Source organism: Colletotrichum higginsianum, chromosome 3 (assembly GCF_001672515.1).
Source record: "Colletotrichum higginsianum IMI 349063 chromosome 3, whole genome shotgun sequence".
In the NCBI taxonomy this organism is placed as follows: Eukaryota; Fungi; Ascomycota; class Sordariomycetes; order Glomerellales; family Glomerellaceae; genus Colletotrichum; species Colletotrichum higginsianum.
The window spans coordinates 1,583,678-1,599,750 of record NC_030956.1 but is presented as its reverse complement, the minus strand read 5'-3'; the positions used below and the strand labels follow the sequence as shown (position 1 = coordinate 1,599,750).

The following is a 16,073-nucleotide window of genomic DNA, read 5'->3' as shown; positions in this document are numbered from 1 at the left end:
TCTAGAATTCATTGCGCCGGACAAGCAGATTGGTGAGTAATACTGATCTTTGAAGTTTTCCCTGCTCCGGCCTGCCGCCAAGTGGTCGTCCTACGAGGTTTTGCGTGATGGTTCTGTCCTGGCCCGAGGACCAATGCGCCATTGTAGTTGGTAGGTACTCTGGGGTTCGTTCAGACCTGGAGGCGGAAGACCAAACGCAGGCGAACCCGGCACGCCATCGACCGTTCTCACTTAGGATTTGCATGGTTCAAGGCTTCAATCCACAAACCGACCACCGCCGATTTGGCGCGCTGGTGTTACGGCCAAGCATTCGCGGATGCTCTCCGAGGAGGCGTTTCGAGAGAACATATGGCACTCGCACCCACGGCCGCCAGTTCGCGTCTCACTCTTGATTTTCGCTGTTGTTGTGGCGCAGGATCTCGGAGTCGCGCGGCACGGCACCGCCGACAAACAGCGACAAAACCTCCGTGACGGACCTCAGGACCACTTCATCGGCCGGCTTGCAGCGTCCAGGAATAGATGCTGGCGCCTGCACGTCTCGCGTAGAGTGCAATCGGTGGCTCCTCAGCGATCTCAATGCGACTCTGCAAACACAAAGCCGGAATGGACCATAATTCGGCACCTGTTATGACTGTGGGATAATGGGAGTGACCGGCGACGGCGGCGGGGTTTTGATGGCTGGGCTCTGCTTGCAACCTCGCGATGACAACGACCGGGACCAGGTTTCGCGGGGGCTCCAAGCATCGCTATAAACCATGGGTGTAATTCCTTGGTACCTACTGACTCAATAAACAACACGGTGTAACCGCGTCGCGCCGCGTCCGCGCACCCGTCCCCATTGTCGCTCGACGGTTTCTCTTGTGTGAGCGTCCCCTCTTATGGACGGGTGTGCCAAAAGCTCGTCGGCTGGGAGGATGGGTCGGCAGGGATGGTGTGTTCTGTGAGCTGGGAAGCAGCTTGTTGGTCGGAGTTGCTGATCTTGTGCCTGACGCTTGACAAGCGCCCCGAGCAGCGAATCTCCCTGGGCATGTCGGCGCAGGCTCCGTATGCCCATCGATTACTCTACGATGTACCCTCAGCCTCGCTCGCATCACTACATCGTAGGTCGAGGGAGGGGGGATGGTCGTCGTTCCAACCTTCCAACACCACCGCAGGAGTATCCCAGCCATGGTGAGGGGGCCTTGACAGGCAGAGGGCTGCTTTGTCGCTCGGCAATGACATGGACTGCCCAGGCGCCTAAGCGGCAAAGATTGGAGGGAGGAGGAGGAAAGCTGCGTCCCTCGCACGAACACTCGGGGGGGACGAGGGCATGCACGTACTGGGAGTCCTCGGGCTGCTCAGTCACGATATCCCTTGTGGCCATCAAACGGCGAGCACGCCACCCAAAGGTTGAATCCTTCTAGAAAGCTTCCATCCAACGTCTCGACGGATTACTCCCCATCAAATCAACTCGGCGTACCTCAGCTCCGGACCTGGATCCCGGTCAGTCGCGCAGATCACTCCGCAGGCGGCCCTCTTCCTCGGGACTGCCGCCGTCATTTTGCCCTCCCTCTCTCTTTCTCTCTCTCTCGCTTGGCATTTATGGCCTCCTTCCCCCCCCTGCTAACTGGCTATTTGTGCTCTCCTCTCCCCTTCGGTATACGATGTACTGAATGAGGGGCACATCATATCTGATGCTTTATTTTCTGTTATTGATTGTGGAAACCCCAATACGGTGCGCCCCCTCCCCCCCCTTAACTCCTTGTACACGACAACTCGTCATTCCAGGGCTTTCCCACAGCAAATGCCCGTCTCCATCATCGGCAGCTTCTCATAACCATGCCCATGTCTGAAAACGGTAAGCGTGCAGCGTTTGAGGACGGTGGAGTAAGCGACGTGCGGCTGCGGCTGCGGCTGGGATGATTTTGGGTTGGCCGAGGATCCCATCGACCGCATCTCACGGCGCAGCGCCGTTATCTGCTACCTCTTTTGGTCTCTCGGGGGCTCGTCAACTCGTGGGCTCATGATGGACACTGGATGAATCCGGATGCTTAGAGCGGCATAGCGTCTGGCGCTACTCATGTCGGCGTCGTATTCCTCCAACCTTGCTTGATTTGGTCCAAGCACTGCGCAAGCTGTGGTGGTGCGGTCACTTGGAAGCGTTGGCCGCGCCCGGCGGCAGTCCCGTATGAGGTGAGGTTCTTTGTCTGTTACGTTTTCTTGCTTTTTGCTCGCCTGGTAATGCGTTGCGCGAGCGGTGTTTTCCAAGAGGTCGATGTGGTCGCGGCCACTCTGGATGCTGAAGAGCTTATACATTCTACCGTCGGCGGCCTATGAGCACAAGGCAAGGCTCTGTGCAAGTCGGTGGTGTAGTAGAGATGTACCTCACTGTACCTCGAGTCTCGAGGACGCTCGCTCAGGGTACGCGTTGCGGAACTGAGGTGCGGAGCTGTTGCTGTTCTCTTGCGAGACGTGCGCGCTTGGTCATGTTAAGAATTTGGGGTTTGAAATACAAGATCCCTTGTCGTGTCACCGTTTGACGGCGCGCCGCTTCTTGCCCGGATGTATCTGTATCTGGAATGGGAATGCTGCCGCCTCTTTTTGGTTGTGCTGTAAGAGTCCAAAGAGTTGGTTCGCCTGCTTGACATCAGCGCTACCACTCAAGCTTTGGAGTACCTCATCAGACCGAGAGAAGAAGAAGACGAAGAAAGAACCCCCAGAGGTCGCGGCGCATCGCCATCATTGTATGGAAAGTGCCTGCTGACTGCGAGTCTGCAGCCGCCTGCAACATCCTGTCCAATCCCATCTCGTCCCATCCCATCCCGTCCCGTCTTCGTCTTCGTCTTACACGAATCACTCGACCGCCGAGCACGACGCGCACGAACCCCGTTTATGGGATGGCATGGCATGGCATAGCATGGCATGGCCCATTGCATATTGCATGCAATCTCACTACGCCACGGGCATATGTCGTCGACGCCTCTCTCTCTGCCCAGGCACAAGGCGTACACACGCCGCACCTACTGTCGAGCTTTCGTCTTAGGACGAAGAGTCATCCCCTGCTGTGGAGATGGTGACAGTTCGGGAACCGTACCATAAATACCTATCTGTCTCGAGCGCGTCAATTACGCCTCAAGGCGCTGGCTCTGGCCTGCGGGCGCAAGACAAGGCGCTCGCTGCCCCTCAGCATCTGCCTTCCTCATCTTGTTCCTCCAGGCTGGGTGCGCATTTCGCCTCTGCGCCCTGTTTCGGCCTGGAACTCTGTCAGCCGAAGCATGAGGCCGCCATGGTGTCGAGTAAGATTCACGATAACCTCATATAACGCCTCGAACCGACATCATCTGTCTGGCCCCTATTATCCCGCGGCCATTCCAGCCGTTCTCACCATTCCCGCCACTATCAATCCCGTCCGTCGGTCTGACACCGCCATCACCCGCAGAAGAAAGGGCTTGACCATCCGGATCAAACTGCCGCGTCTCACTAATCGCCACAATGCTGCAAACTGTCTCCTTACATCAGGCCCCTGATTTTTCGCGAAGCGCACCTCTTCCGTCACAAATTCCCCTCCTTTGCAGAAACAACATCTGAATCAGGCAACAGACGCCGGTTAGTGTCTCCGGGCGTCGAGATACTGAGATCGGTACTCGGCTCGCACCACTCACACACCCTGCCCGGGCCGGGCCCCTTGACGCTGCCTCGCTGGCAACCAAGGTGCCATCGGGGCTTTTCGACATGTCGTATCAAAACTTGGTTTGTGATGAAGAGACCACCACGAGGGGGTGGGAGTTGAGTCTGAGTGGGCGCTCGAGACACAATGTTACGCCTGTGACTCTTGGAATGTGCAGGTGTCCCAATACGGCCGCTGATGGTTTTACTCGATGCCTGCTGCGCCGTGCAGACACCGCCCGCTTACCGACGTTCCTCCCAAGCCCCTCCTCACAAATCCTCCGCCTCACTGCTTTCCTCACCCCATGCAGCCTGCACGTTTACTCCAGCATGACGGGATCCCCTCTGCTGGTCAAGCTATTAACAGCGTTTCGTCAGCGCTCTCACTGACCAGATGTGGGGGGGTTCAGTGTGAGTCGGTGAGGCGGACGGTATCTGTACCTTCACCGAATCACGCGTTCCTCTCTTCTAGTTGTACGACATGAGCTGTCAGCTCAGTCTACTGCCAACCCGCATGGACCCCGCGTCTCGTGTTGACAAAGGAGGATTCCATAGTGCCCGGTCACCTGAGGACGCTTGCTTCACTTCATCCTAGATGTCCAATGCCAGGTTGGCGTCTCCATCTCTCCTACACAGAAGAATCGCACCTTGTCTGCCTCGCGCATACCAGCAACAAGGTCGATGGCCCCTCCTTGTGAGCTGTCACATGCGACCACTGCTTTTTGTAACGCTGGGCCGAGCTTTCATGACCGGGGCCTTTACTGCACCTCTCCTTCTCAGGCAACCTAGTTGAACAGGCAACGGCACATGGTGTACTACGACGTTCTGCTTCTGGCAACCTCCGGTGTTCAGTACCCATCGAGGTAGTCTGCTGATGATGAAGACGATGTTGAAGTACCAAGGGCCCCTGTGCCATGATCTGCCACGTCACTACAGGTGAGATTTGACCCGTCGCTTCCAGTGATTGCAGCTTACCCTCTCCATTGCAGTTCTTCTTTCTTTTTTTCTTCTTTTTTTTTGGTCTCCAGGTGGTTGCTTCGAGACAGGTCGGATCTGATGCTTGCTCATGCAGCCCTCGTCCTATGTTCGTTTGCGCGCCGTTGTGACACCCCAAGATACAGCTTCATCGTGACACGGTCGCGATCGCCCGTGCCGAACCACATCGCTAGTGGTCACGATGGTTGCTAGCGACGCGGGAAGGCAAGTCAGCAACCGCTGTAATAACCATCCTTCCAACGGCACAGTCTTGGCGGAAATATGCGAACCGCAGCTAGATGCTCCTTGTTCGGGGGTTTCGCCTTCTAAGGAGCCATCTGCATTGAGGGCGGGGAGGGACCAGGATCGCGCGGCGGTCTCGATCGACGCCGACTGCCTGGATGCTGGTGCCCCTAACTCTTCCAGAAGGACATGCTGCTATCATCTTGTGATATCCGGCCTGCCATCACCCCTTGGACAGAAACAACCCCCTGATAATGGCGTCTTTCCACGTGAATGTATCATTGGAGTGCGCTCCTGCGCTCATGCAGAGCCTCATGATCTGACGTGAGATTCGCATCGAGCGGTACGGGGCATCCCTAGTGTGCCCTTCTTCAACGACACGTGCCGCGTGGGAAGCTGCCTGCTTACACGACAGATGACTAGAAGCGACGACGACAGGACGAACGCGCACGTCGCAAAGCAACACGACAGAACGAGAGAGAGGAGAACTGTTCCAAGCTACTCACAGGTTGAGGCAGCCCGCGGTGTGTTGAGCGCAAAGGACTAGGTCTGCGAGATTCCTGATGGAGGGCAGATGCAGAACAGGGGGGGGCTCACAAACAAGGGGAACAACCGTCTGCGGCCAGGTCCTTCTTTGGCGACTGACCCTAGTGTTTTCGTCAGCTTTGCAGCGATAGTTGAACATGCGTTATCGAGCCGGGGAGCATGGGAAGCTAGTAAGCCGGGAGGGCATGTGGACGTGGCTAACGAGCCAGGCGACTTGAGATTTGACAGTTGACCAGAGGTTGGAAGGGCAAAACCCGAGGATACTCGGGCGGGGGACGACGTTGTACATGTCGGTGAGAGGTTACACCTGACTGCTCACCTTGGGCCGCCCGTTTTCAGAGGGGCGTGAAGAGATTTAGCATGGATGCCAACAAGGGGGGGGCACAACTGGATCCGCTCGGCACATGGTATCGGGCAACTCGTTCGGACCCTCGTCCGTCAACCGTCCGTCCGCGCCGCATGGGCGCACGGACAACTCGGTCCGGTGGTGTTCGATCCGGGATTCACATGGAAACAGAGCGGGCAACATGGGAGGATCGGAGGAGGGCAGGAGGAAGAGGAGGAGGATACATGCGGGGCTAGTATCGGTATTGCTCGTTAATGCACTGGCCCTGCGGGGTTGTCACTGGTGAATGGTTGGTTCAACGGCAAGGTATGGTGCTGCGAGGTTGATGTGAGGTAAGCTCAAGGTGGTGTCAAGGGAAGGTAGGGTTGATGGAATGAAGGTCTTGAAACTCCAGGGGGGTACTGGGTGCGGTCTTAGCAGAGATAGACTCGAAGTATCCGAGTGTACGGGGAGGTAGGACAAGGTAGACGTTGGGAGTCGAGTATCACGATATAGTGTATGTATCTCGCCGTCCGTGTAAGGGGTGTGTTATTGCTGCCCCTTTGGGTTTGGTTGACTGGTCTGATCTTCTTCCAAATGCTGCCTCATTGGGGATAGATGGCTTTGTGTGGTTTTGTGGTTCTCGCAAGACTCTCTGGATCTGCGAGAGATAGATGATGGTATTCGTGTAAGTGTTTGCGTGTGTGCGAGGGCGGGGGAAGGACCGTAGTATCTGGTACAGGGTGCTGACCGTCGGTTTTCGCGTTGAAACTCCGAGCCATGGTGTGGATTTAGTTACCACTTGCCTATGGGTCCTACGTTGCGAATGTTTGACACTGGATGACGGATGATGAGAGCTTCCCGGCTGTTCTTGCACCGGACCAGGGGACCACCAATCTTGTGTCAGCCCTTGGAGGGGCGTCGCCGGAGAACAGAAGGGGGGCCTCAAACGGATCGACAGACGGGCAGGGTGGCCCAAGGTGTGGCATGAGATGAGATGGGCGGAGGATCTGTTGTGTGAGTTAAATTTGGGGACGGAAGGACGATTAGGTGGCTGACCGGGCAGACGTTGTGTGAGGAAGAAACAAGAGGACACGGTGGAGGGCATACAGGAATTATGGGACCGGTCAAGAGGCGGAGGCGCTGAGTAGGACCGTGGTAAGGACGGCGGTCACTGGTACCAAGGTGTACGCAAGTCGGAGCTTGCGTGGGTAACACGTTGTGGGTTAGAGTGGTTTGAGCTGTCCGCCGGAGTGAGGTTGTTTGTATTTGATGGCATTCCTGCAGGAGGTTGTACGTGTATCTGCCTCCCTGGTGTGCAATACAGTCTGACAGAGACTAATGATACCAGGTTCATGCTGATGGAAACACAGGTGCAAGGACGTGGTGCGAGCCGTTGAAGCTCGTCTCAGGGCCGGCAGGGAATATCTGCGCTTTTGGTGTGTTACAGGAAGACAAGACATACATACGCAGTACGCTAGGCGAGGGTAGTGCGGTGGGGCCGCTCATGAGCTCGCGTGGGAGACCGTTGAGGGCATGGCTCTAACGAGGACGTGTGCCTATCTGCCTTTCTCCAAGCTGTCGACGTGGTTCAAATTCGGTCGGGGATCCAAGTGCCGTTCGCTTGTCTAAAGGACGTTTAGTAAGACGTGGAGATATGAATTGAGTAGCAAGGGGGAGGGTTGAGCGACGATTGAGATGAGATGAGAGGTAGCAGGGTTCATGGGATACTGACCGTGGACGGACGGTATCTGGGGCCTCAGAAGCGTGACATGGACCGGGACGGCGGAACCGGAGGGTTTCTGGCGCTTCCCCAAGATTGATGTCCCCCAGGCTCCCGGGTCAAGGTGAGTTTCGCGGTGGGTTCGAGAGATGAGTTGCGCAGGACTAGCTGAAGCATATAGATTGGTCGACATTGGGAATCACTCTAGGCATGGAAGGCCGCTCTCGCTTGAGCGCTGAGTGAAATTGGGGTTCGATGTGGTTCGGCCTTGTCCAACGGTGGAGGCTGGACGCGCGGCGGCGGTGATTGTCTCGTGTGACCGGACGTCCTGCCTGCTATATCTGAGAATTAAGCTGTGAGAGTGTGTGAGAAGTTCCGAGGTCATGGCGCTTTGGGCTTTCGCCTTCCCACCATTGGCTCCAGCCCGATGTCGTCAGGGCTCTGATACGGCGTGGTTTGGTGATCAACCGTTGAAGGAGAGACATGTCGGATCGCGGGCAGGCCACCCGCCACAAGTATCGATCCCTTGAAAGTCTGTTGCGTGTGCAAATGCGTGGCCGGCGAGCCCGCCCACGTAATTCGACACGTTGGCGTGTTTCGTTTGAGGCAGGACAAGTCCGTAGTAGAAGAGATTAAACGGAGTCTGGTATGGAAGGGGGCGGGAGGATACATGATGTTCAACGGACCAGGCAAGCGGGGATGAGGTATCTTGTGGAGATGTGCAGGAAGACGGGGATCATGGGTTCTCGCTGACGGGATGTGGAGTGCATTGCGAGATGTTGATGTGGACCTGTTTTCGTTGGTTTTGAGGGGCGTTCTTGATTAGAAAAAGGGGCATATGTTTGAAAGATATTGATGGGAGGTCGACAATGTGGGTTCTCGGAGTTTTTCTTTGGGGGAATGGACGGTGATGTGCAACTAGTGAAATAAAGAACATCGGCCGACGTTTGGATGTAGTGGAAGATCATATGGTCGGTGAGGGGGAGTGTTCCTACAGCTGAAGGAGTCGATGGGTTGAAATTGGAGTGGTTAGTTCACCATATGAAACCGGTGGTCCGACGTACAAGGAGGGCATGTTTCTTTTTGCCATCAGATGGCAGAAGTTTGTCCTCGGGCCTTTCTGGGGTGAAAAGAGAGCAAGGACCCAGGCGTGGATCCGGTCTAAATCTGTGCGTGCTATTGATCTACGAGAAGGAGATAGGGATGATTCAGGGAGTTAATGAGCTCTGACTCGATTCGCCCCTTTTCGTCCATTGCCGTGATTGGGTTCGTGTTTCTGATGATGTTTCTTCCTTTGTGAACAAATATCTTGCAACTGACAGTCATGAGAAGCCCGACAATACTCGAGGCGCCCTTGCAAGCTCAGAGCCGGTTGCAAGTCACTTCTCTGCTAGCAGTTGTGGTTGCCTCTGGTTTCGATTTGACCAATATGGACCAATCCCTATCGAAGCAATGGCTACAGATAGACACTTGTTGGTACTAGGATTGAGCGTTACGCCTTTACATAGTTGAGCTGCACATTCGTGCACAACAGCAACATTTCAAAAGTCTTGCTTGTCTTAGATGACCACAGAACAAAGCCAAGGGTTCCAGGCGTGGACAGTTCAAGTTTAGTGTATGGAATACAATGTTGTTGGTAGGGTAAGGGCGATACATGAATAATACCGAGTTCACTCTGGCAACAAGACTAGTCGTTAATAAGCCCTGTTGTCTTCATCGCCTTCTGCCCAGGACTTGTCCCCTCTTTTTGACGCGGGAGACAACAATAAAGGTTGGACCCAATGGGCAGCCGGGCATATTAGTGATGGGATGTCTTACTGCTGGAAAGCTTCTCTAAGTAACAGCTTCAACATATTCCGCGGATTCCTAGAGATAGCAGTGGAATACATTGTGAATTTGCTTAAACACCGTCAAAGCCCATCAAGTTGCAAGAGCTCGCTTTTTCATCTCTAGTCTATATCAAACAGACCATGCAGGCAAATATAGAAATAGTTTTCAATCCTCAAGATAGAGATTTAACTTGTTACCTGCATTTAGTCTCATGAAACCCTAGTTCAACTACAGCAAGTCAAGAAATAAACAGTTGAAATCCTATGCTCCAAGCATCTTGTTACGGGTTGCTGGTGTCCTCCCGTTTTTTTGTTCAGAAATCGATTGAAAATAATTGCTTTAGTAGTGCAAGAGATGGCTGCTATGAGAACTACATGATGAAGTGATTGAGCTGTATGTGAGCAAAAGTCGATTCGTCTGTTGCTACGGATGGTTAGAAACGCTCATAAATCATTAGTCACACGGCACAGCTGAGGCACATTCAAGCATATCACAAGGCAAAGGTAAAGCAACAGTGCAAAGGTTGGTAGACCCAAGCACAATCGGCCCCCTAGGGTCTTGGCTTCAGCTCAGAGCGGTTGACTTTACAGTCTTTCGCCAGACAGAGAATCATCTTGAGCCTGCCCCCTGTTTCCCAAGCAACTATAGTCCCGAGCCAAGGCATCGTCGTGCAACCCGTATTCACTTGTCTTTGATTTTATCTCTAATTAATTCCGAGCAGTCGAAAAGTGGCAGAAGGAACGGCAGGAGAATGCTTCCATGGTGAGGGGGTGGGTGCTGAGAATCATCAGCCCAGAGATTGCCGCCGAAGTCAACAGCCACATTGTCACCATAGTATACCCTTCATCGCTATCAACGAGCACAACTATGGGGACAGAATTACAGAGTGTCCGTCAGAAACCGGGGAATGGCTGATATCTCTCGCTCGTGAATCTTGACAAAATAGGGTTCGTCAACGTACTGCGGTCAGGTGCCAGAACTCATCACCAACTTATCGAGGCTGCCCATCATTTGTTCCTGATATTGATACAGGCGTCTGTTTGAATATTCGGATACACAGAAGTTGACGTCGAACAAGAGGCAGGGAAGGAAACGGAGTGAAACCCACCAGATATTTTCACCGCCAAGATCCTGGATGGCCCTATGACATCCGAACTCAGCTGACCATGGCGTCACGGGTGTAGGTGCCGTGGCTCTTGAAATTAAGAAGTCTGAATGCCATTGGGAGGAGGTTTGGGAATCACTACCATGTTTACGTAGTCCTCGTGCCGAAAAGCGTTGTCACTTGAAGCGTGTTCGGCTACCCCATGACGGTCGAGACACAGCGAATCCTTGAGTGCAGCATCGACTCATAGCTTAACAGTGTGTTTTGCATTTCACCTTAACCAGAATAGTGATAAGCGGCCTCTGCAACGGGTCGAAAGGCGGGACTAGTATTCAAGACTGGCAGACAGATGCTACCGACCTATCTTCCAAGGATTTGACTCGGTAAAAGATGACCTTAACTAAAAACTCAGCGCCCCGACACCATTTTCAAATGGAACAAACGTCCAAATACACATCTCGGATGCTCTAATCCTTCCGTGTTCGAAGTTCCTTTCGACAATTGTTAAGAAAAATATGCGTGAAATACGTATACACTCCAAATCGACGCCGCAGCCATGCCCTATTCCCTTTGGTTTAAACCCTGCTCACAAGATTATGCTTCTGAATATCCCTTTCTAAACACATCGTGTCGTGCGCGCTGCCTCCATTTTAAGTATATCTGTATCAATCCACGTCGTCATCGTTTTCCGGTTGGTCCCTAAACGACGGCGACGTCGGACTGTGTTTCCTCAACACTCCACTGGCGCCGCTGCGTCCCCAACCGCCGTTAGTGACAAGGTTTAAAGCTCGGTGCTCCGCCGCCGCGGGGCCGTCCATGTCAAGGTCGCTGTCCTCAAGGTCATCCTCTAGTGCGTGGCCACGCGGGCTGAGTTTCCGCATCGGCATTGACTCCTGAAATCCGTCTGCATACAGGTTGGGGTCGCGTCCCAGCACCCGATCGGCCTTTGAGGGCATTTTACGCGCGCCGTTGGCGTTGGGGGGTGGTGAGGTGAGGTAGTGACGGCCCGCCCCGTCTGGCTTCGTAGGTACGTCGCGCATGAAGGTCGGGGGCTCCTCGGTTCCCCAGCCAGCGTTGATCTCGCGGGCGCGCTGTTCCTCGCGCTCTCTGGCAAGTCGCTCGCGAGCCATGATCCACTTGGGACTGGGCTCCCATGACCAGCCGTCGCCAGTGGTATTGCAAACGGGGACAAACCACAACATGGGCTTGGGGCCGAAGAGGTGCAGGAGGTTGCGTTTTGCGCCGAGGTCGAAAGCGTTTGGGAGCTTCTCAGAGTCCTGCTCATCGAGGTACTCTTCGTAACGCTTCTTTGCGCGATCGCGTTCCATCTCTTCGTAAGAGGCGTGCATCGGCCTCGAGCCGCCGGTTTGACTCCGGTATTCCTCGCCCTCCTCTGGTCGTGTGATGCCTGGGAGGGCATTCGCATGCATGTCTAAAAGCTGCTGCCCATATGCAGGTAGGGGGATGCCCTCGCCACTGTGCTGGGCAACGAATTGATGCTGCATTTGCTTTTTCAGCGGCGACAGATACCGCGTCTTTTCCAGACACTCGATCGTCGTCTGGCCACGGCTCGCGAGCAGAATGTGCCATCCAGTGAAGGCACCGACGACAATGCCGATGATTCCGGCAATGACGCTGAGGATCACATAATTGATGGGCATCAGCGTCTCGACGTACGCCGTGTTGTTGATGACCTCCATGTAGACCCAGCTGCCAGCGACGAAGAAGCTGTAGAAGCAGAAGAGTGTTGTGTAAATCAGGAACAGCAGAAAGGCCTTGTGATTCTTGAGGCCGATGCAGGTCGCCAGCCAAGGGCAGTGGTGGTCCATCTTCAGTACGCAGCGACGGCAGGTCGAACAGTGATGGGCGCGGTCCGGTTTCCTAGCCTGGCACTTCTTGCAGAATCGTAACTCGCCGTTTGACTTGACGGTGAAGGAGGTGGCGGCGGGAGGCGCCTCGGTCGGTAGTGTGCTGTAGCCATTGTCGTTGGTTGTGCTCCCTGGGCTCGTGAATACAGCGGTGGTGTAAGACCAGTTGAGCAGGCCGTAGAGGAGGAGGGCACCGAAGGACGACGCGGAGCCTGCAAGGACATCGTCAGCTAAAAGGGGGAACTGAGTACAGTGACATTACTGGGGCGACAGATGTTCCTTACCGAGCCAAGAGGCTTTTGAGGGCGCAGAACCTATGGTGACATCCACCCAGACGGCCCAAGTGGTCAAGCCATAGACGAAGACTAGAGGGATGTAGGTTGCGAAGGTGCAGCAGCAACGCTCAACCTTTCGCGCCCAGCGACGAGACATGTTTTCGGGGGGCGATTGTGGACGAGCAAGATCCATCCATTCACTCACATAGAGGAAGAGAGGGAAAGAGCTAGGAAGAGAAATGGTTCATGGCGGTATGGGACGGGAGAATGCTGGTCGTGGACGAAAAAGGGTCCACGATTTGGATAGGTGAGGTAAGGTAGATAGATAGTCAAGGGGGAAGGACAGCCTGCCCTGTCGGTAAGGTAGGCTTGGGTCCGCGGTGAAGAGCGCGACCTGCAGGTAGGTAGGTAGACTGGCTTACGCAGGGAGTTGAGGCTGAGCTAAGCTGGGCCGACTCCACTCTGTCTGCATAGGTTGTGGCGGTGTTTTGGCCAACCTCCCGTGCGTATTCCGCGTTAAGGTGAGGTACGAATATAGTGGACACCAATCCGGGATTGTAGACCGTTTGCTCCGCACCACTTTGGACATGGGGAGAGGGATGTTCACAAGAAACAACATCAGGCAGAACGCAACCAAGTAGTAACCGGATCAGTCGATGTCTATTTGTGTTTGTAAAATTTCCCCTTTCGCTCGATCTCGTCCGAATGGTAACTTCCCCATTGCTGCAAAAAGCATTGTACATTCCCTTCCCTCGATAAGCAAGTCAGGCTATTACGGCTATCAATCCCGTTCTCAATGGTTTATCCGACCCAACGTCTGCCGGTATAGACGGGACGACCTCAAGTATAGGTAGAAGGCAAGGTTAAGAAGAGAAAGAAAAAAAAAGCAGGGCCTGAATGTGGAAGAACTGATGCCCAGCCATTTTCTCGTACCCACCCATCATTCGTACTTCCAGTCTAAGGACGTACGACTCTGTCTCTAGTCCTCTCGACCTTCAATTACCATACCGATGGCGTTGGGGACTCCAACCACTACCTTGCCTCTGGGCACTTTGACATCCTTGACCTTCATGCAACCGAAGACGTTGATCTCGCGAATGTTGGGGCAACTTCGGAAGATGCGTCCAAGGACAAAGTCGTCGACATCTTCAATAAAGCTGATCTCGAGCTTGGAAAGATGAGGGTACTGATCGTCTTTGTTGAAGACGTCCTCGAAGGCATCGCGCTTGATGTGGCGACACGCGTGAATGTTGAGGTCCCTGAGCTTGCCGCCCGAATGCTTCATGAGGGCACGGAACCCGTCCGAGCAGAGACCGACTCCGTCAGGGTTGTCACGAGGATTAGTAGACTCAAGGTGACGGCACTTCTGAAGGTCAATCGTGTCGATCGCAGGGTTGGCCCAGTCGGTGAACAAGTCGACAAAGCCTTCGTCAGTCATGTTCTCGCTGTCGGTGATGCGAAACTTTCGGAGGGACCGGCAGGTGTTCTTGATGGCCGTTAAGACCTCGTCATTGGCCTTCGGCATCTTTCTCAGAGACAGCGTCTCCAAACCCTGGCCTGCACCGCGGATCATGTGGGACAAGCTCTTGGGACTGATGTCGTGCTGCAGATGAAGACCGAGATGCGTCAAAGTCTTGATATTGCCAATTGCCTTGACTCCGTCGTTCGTCACCTTCTGATTGTGGTAGACTTTGAGACGCTTCAGCCTGGGACACTTAAGCGGAAGCAGAGCGAGCATTTCGTCGCCAAAGTGCCTGTCCGTGTAGTAGACCTGGATGGCTTCTAGGTCGGCACCTTGGGCCTTAAAAAACAGAGTCCACGTAGAATCGCTGAGCAAGTTGGCGCCATGAATGTTGAAAGACAGAAGCCTGAAGTCGCGGCCCGTCAAGTATAAGAGGACGTCGTCCTTGAACTGAATGGCATTGCGGGCCTTAAAGTGTTGAAGGTTTCTGGTCGTCTGGAATATGCCCCGAAAGTCATTGGAGCCCAGCTTGGCGCCGTCGTAGATTTTCACCGTCGTCGTCGAGGGTTGCACGAAAAGGGGCAGAGTCTCCGGGCTGAGCAATCGACGCTTGGAAAAGAGGCGAGCAATCTTGTCCACAACCTTGTCCGGCAGATCGCCCAGACTGTCGGCAAGGTCGACATTCTTCGCCAGTGTCTCGATGCAAAGCGTCGTCAAATTCTTGGCACCAGTCTGGTACGTGCCATCGAGGATGTTACTCTGAACCTTGCGACGGCTACCCTGGCCACTCGCAGACTTGCGAGGCCTTTTTGCGTCCTTCCCCTTCTTTGCAGCCTGGTCTTTGCTGCACTGGGCGCAGAGAAGGCCGCCTTCTGGTCCACTAAGCGAGTAGGCCGTGACGGTGAAGCGCTTCTTGCAAATGGCGCAGTTATCCATCTGGCCCGGAACTGGCTCCAATCTCTCGCTGAGTAAGAGACGGGCGTAGTCGTCTTCTGCCTCGGCATCTCTCATGTAGCGCTTCCGTTTGAGGAAGAGCTTGGATGCCTTGATCTTGGCTAGAGCCTGCTGCTCCTTCTTCACACGTTTCTTTCTCTCTGCTTCAGTTTCGTTGCGGCCGCTGTCAGGGGCATCGGTGGCCCCAGTGGACCCCGTCGAGGGACCAGCTTCCTCTTCTTCGTCATCACGGCCATCCTGGGCTTGGCGGCTTCTAGCAGCAGCAGCGCGGCGCCGGTCAGCTTCAAGACGGATCCGGCTTGCAGAGATGTTGTTGGTCTGTGAAGGATTGATCAGTGTTTGACAATGGTGAATGTGGCTCTTGTAGGGAGCTTACGGCAAGGTAGTCAGTCAAAGCCGATTGTCTAGATCATGTCAGCCACAAGTCGCAGAAGCGCTGTTGGGTTTCATATACTCACGGCCCAGAGATGTGGCGGAGGCGACGATTAGTGCCTTGGGCTTGATCCTGCGGAGCAACTTGGTCTTGCTGAAGAGCTTGGTCTTGCTGGGCAGGCTGTACCTGGTCCTGGTCCTGGTCCTGGTCCTGGTCCTGGTCCTGGTCCTGGTTCTGGTTCTGGTTCTGGTTCTGGTTCTGGTTCTGGTTCTCAGCCTGAGCTCGCTGGCGAGTTAAGCGTGTCATGTTGGAGTGAGTTGCTGAAGTCTGCTTTTGATGAACCTTGTCTTCTGGGATCTTGCGTGACAGGCCTCTACCAGCACTCTCTCACTTTAGGAGTTGCAAGCTCAACAGTTTGCCTGAGAAGGAAAAAAGTTAGTATTGCGCAAGTTGATAAAATTCGCATCGGCTGGTGGTGGCAAATGAGCCAGCCGGTGTACTGACCAAGTGGCTGGATGGTGAACAGGTAGATGATAAGTTGACCAATCCCAAGATCAATAATGTTATGGAATCAGGTTGGCTTCTACAAGCCTTAGTGCCTAGGAAAGAAATAAGAGGGATAAAGCTGACACCTTCATCAATGGCAGATCAAAGTAGGCTTCCGACTTTTGCGCAGGTTGCGATGTGTTATTGCTTGAGGGCAAAATGTTAAGAGGCAATAAAGGCTGAAGGGAGGAGGTAGGAAGAAT

General features: G+C 54.2%; 3 protein-coding genes across 3 annotated transcripts; all 3 read right to left on the bottom strand.

Annotated features, from left to right (window-relative positions):
* Positions 1–1,093: 1,093 nt before the first annotated feature.
* On the bottom strand, positions 1,094–2,467 carry CH63R_04047 (uncharacterized protein; the record flags this gene model as incomplete). The annotated part of the gene is made up of 4 exons (XM_018299022.1): positions 1,094–1,399; positions 1,460–1,472; positions 1,964–2,310; positions 2,405–2,467. 4 exons carry the CDS (start codon positions 2,465–2,467, stop codon positions 1,094–1,096), a joined length of 729 nt encoding a protein of 242 aa, XP_018160268.1.
* An 8,590-nt stretch (positions 2,468–11,057) lies between these two features.
* On the bottom strand, positions 11,058–12,728 carry CH63R_04046 (Palmitoyltransferase; the record flags this gene model as incomplete). The annotated part of the gene is made up of 2 exons (XM_018299021.1): positions 11,058–12,472; positions 12,545–12,728. 2 exons carry the CDS (start codon positions 12,726–12,728, stop codon positions 11,058–11,060), a joined length of 1,599 nt encoding a protein of 532 aa, XP_018160267.1.
* A 786-nt stretch (positions 12,729–13,514) lies between these two features.
* On the bottom strand, positions 13,515–15,630 carry CH63R_04045 (DNA repair protein; the record flags this gene model as incomplete). The annotated part of the gene is made up of 3 exons (XM_018299020.1): positions 13,515–15,269; positions 15,328–15,355; positions 15,410–15,630. 3 exons carry the CDS (start codon positions 15,628–15,630, stop codon positions 13,515–13,517), a joined length of 2,004 nt encoding a protein of 667 aa, XP_018160266.1.
* Positions 15,631–16,073: the final 443 nt, after the last annotated feature.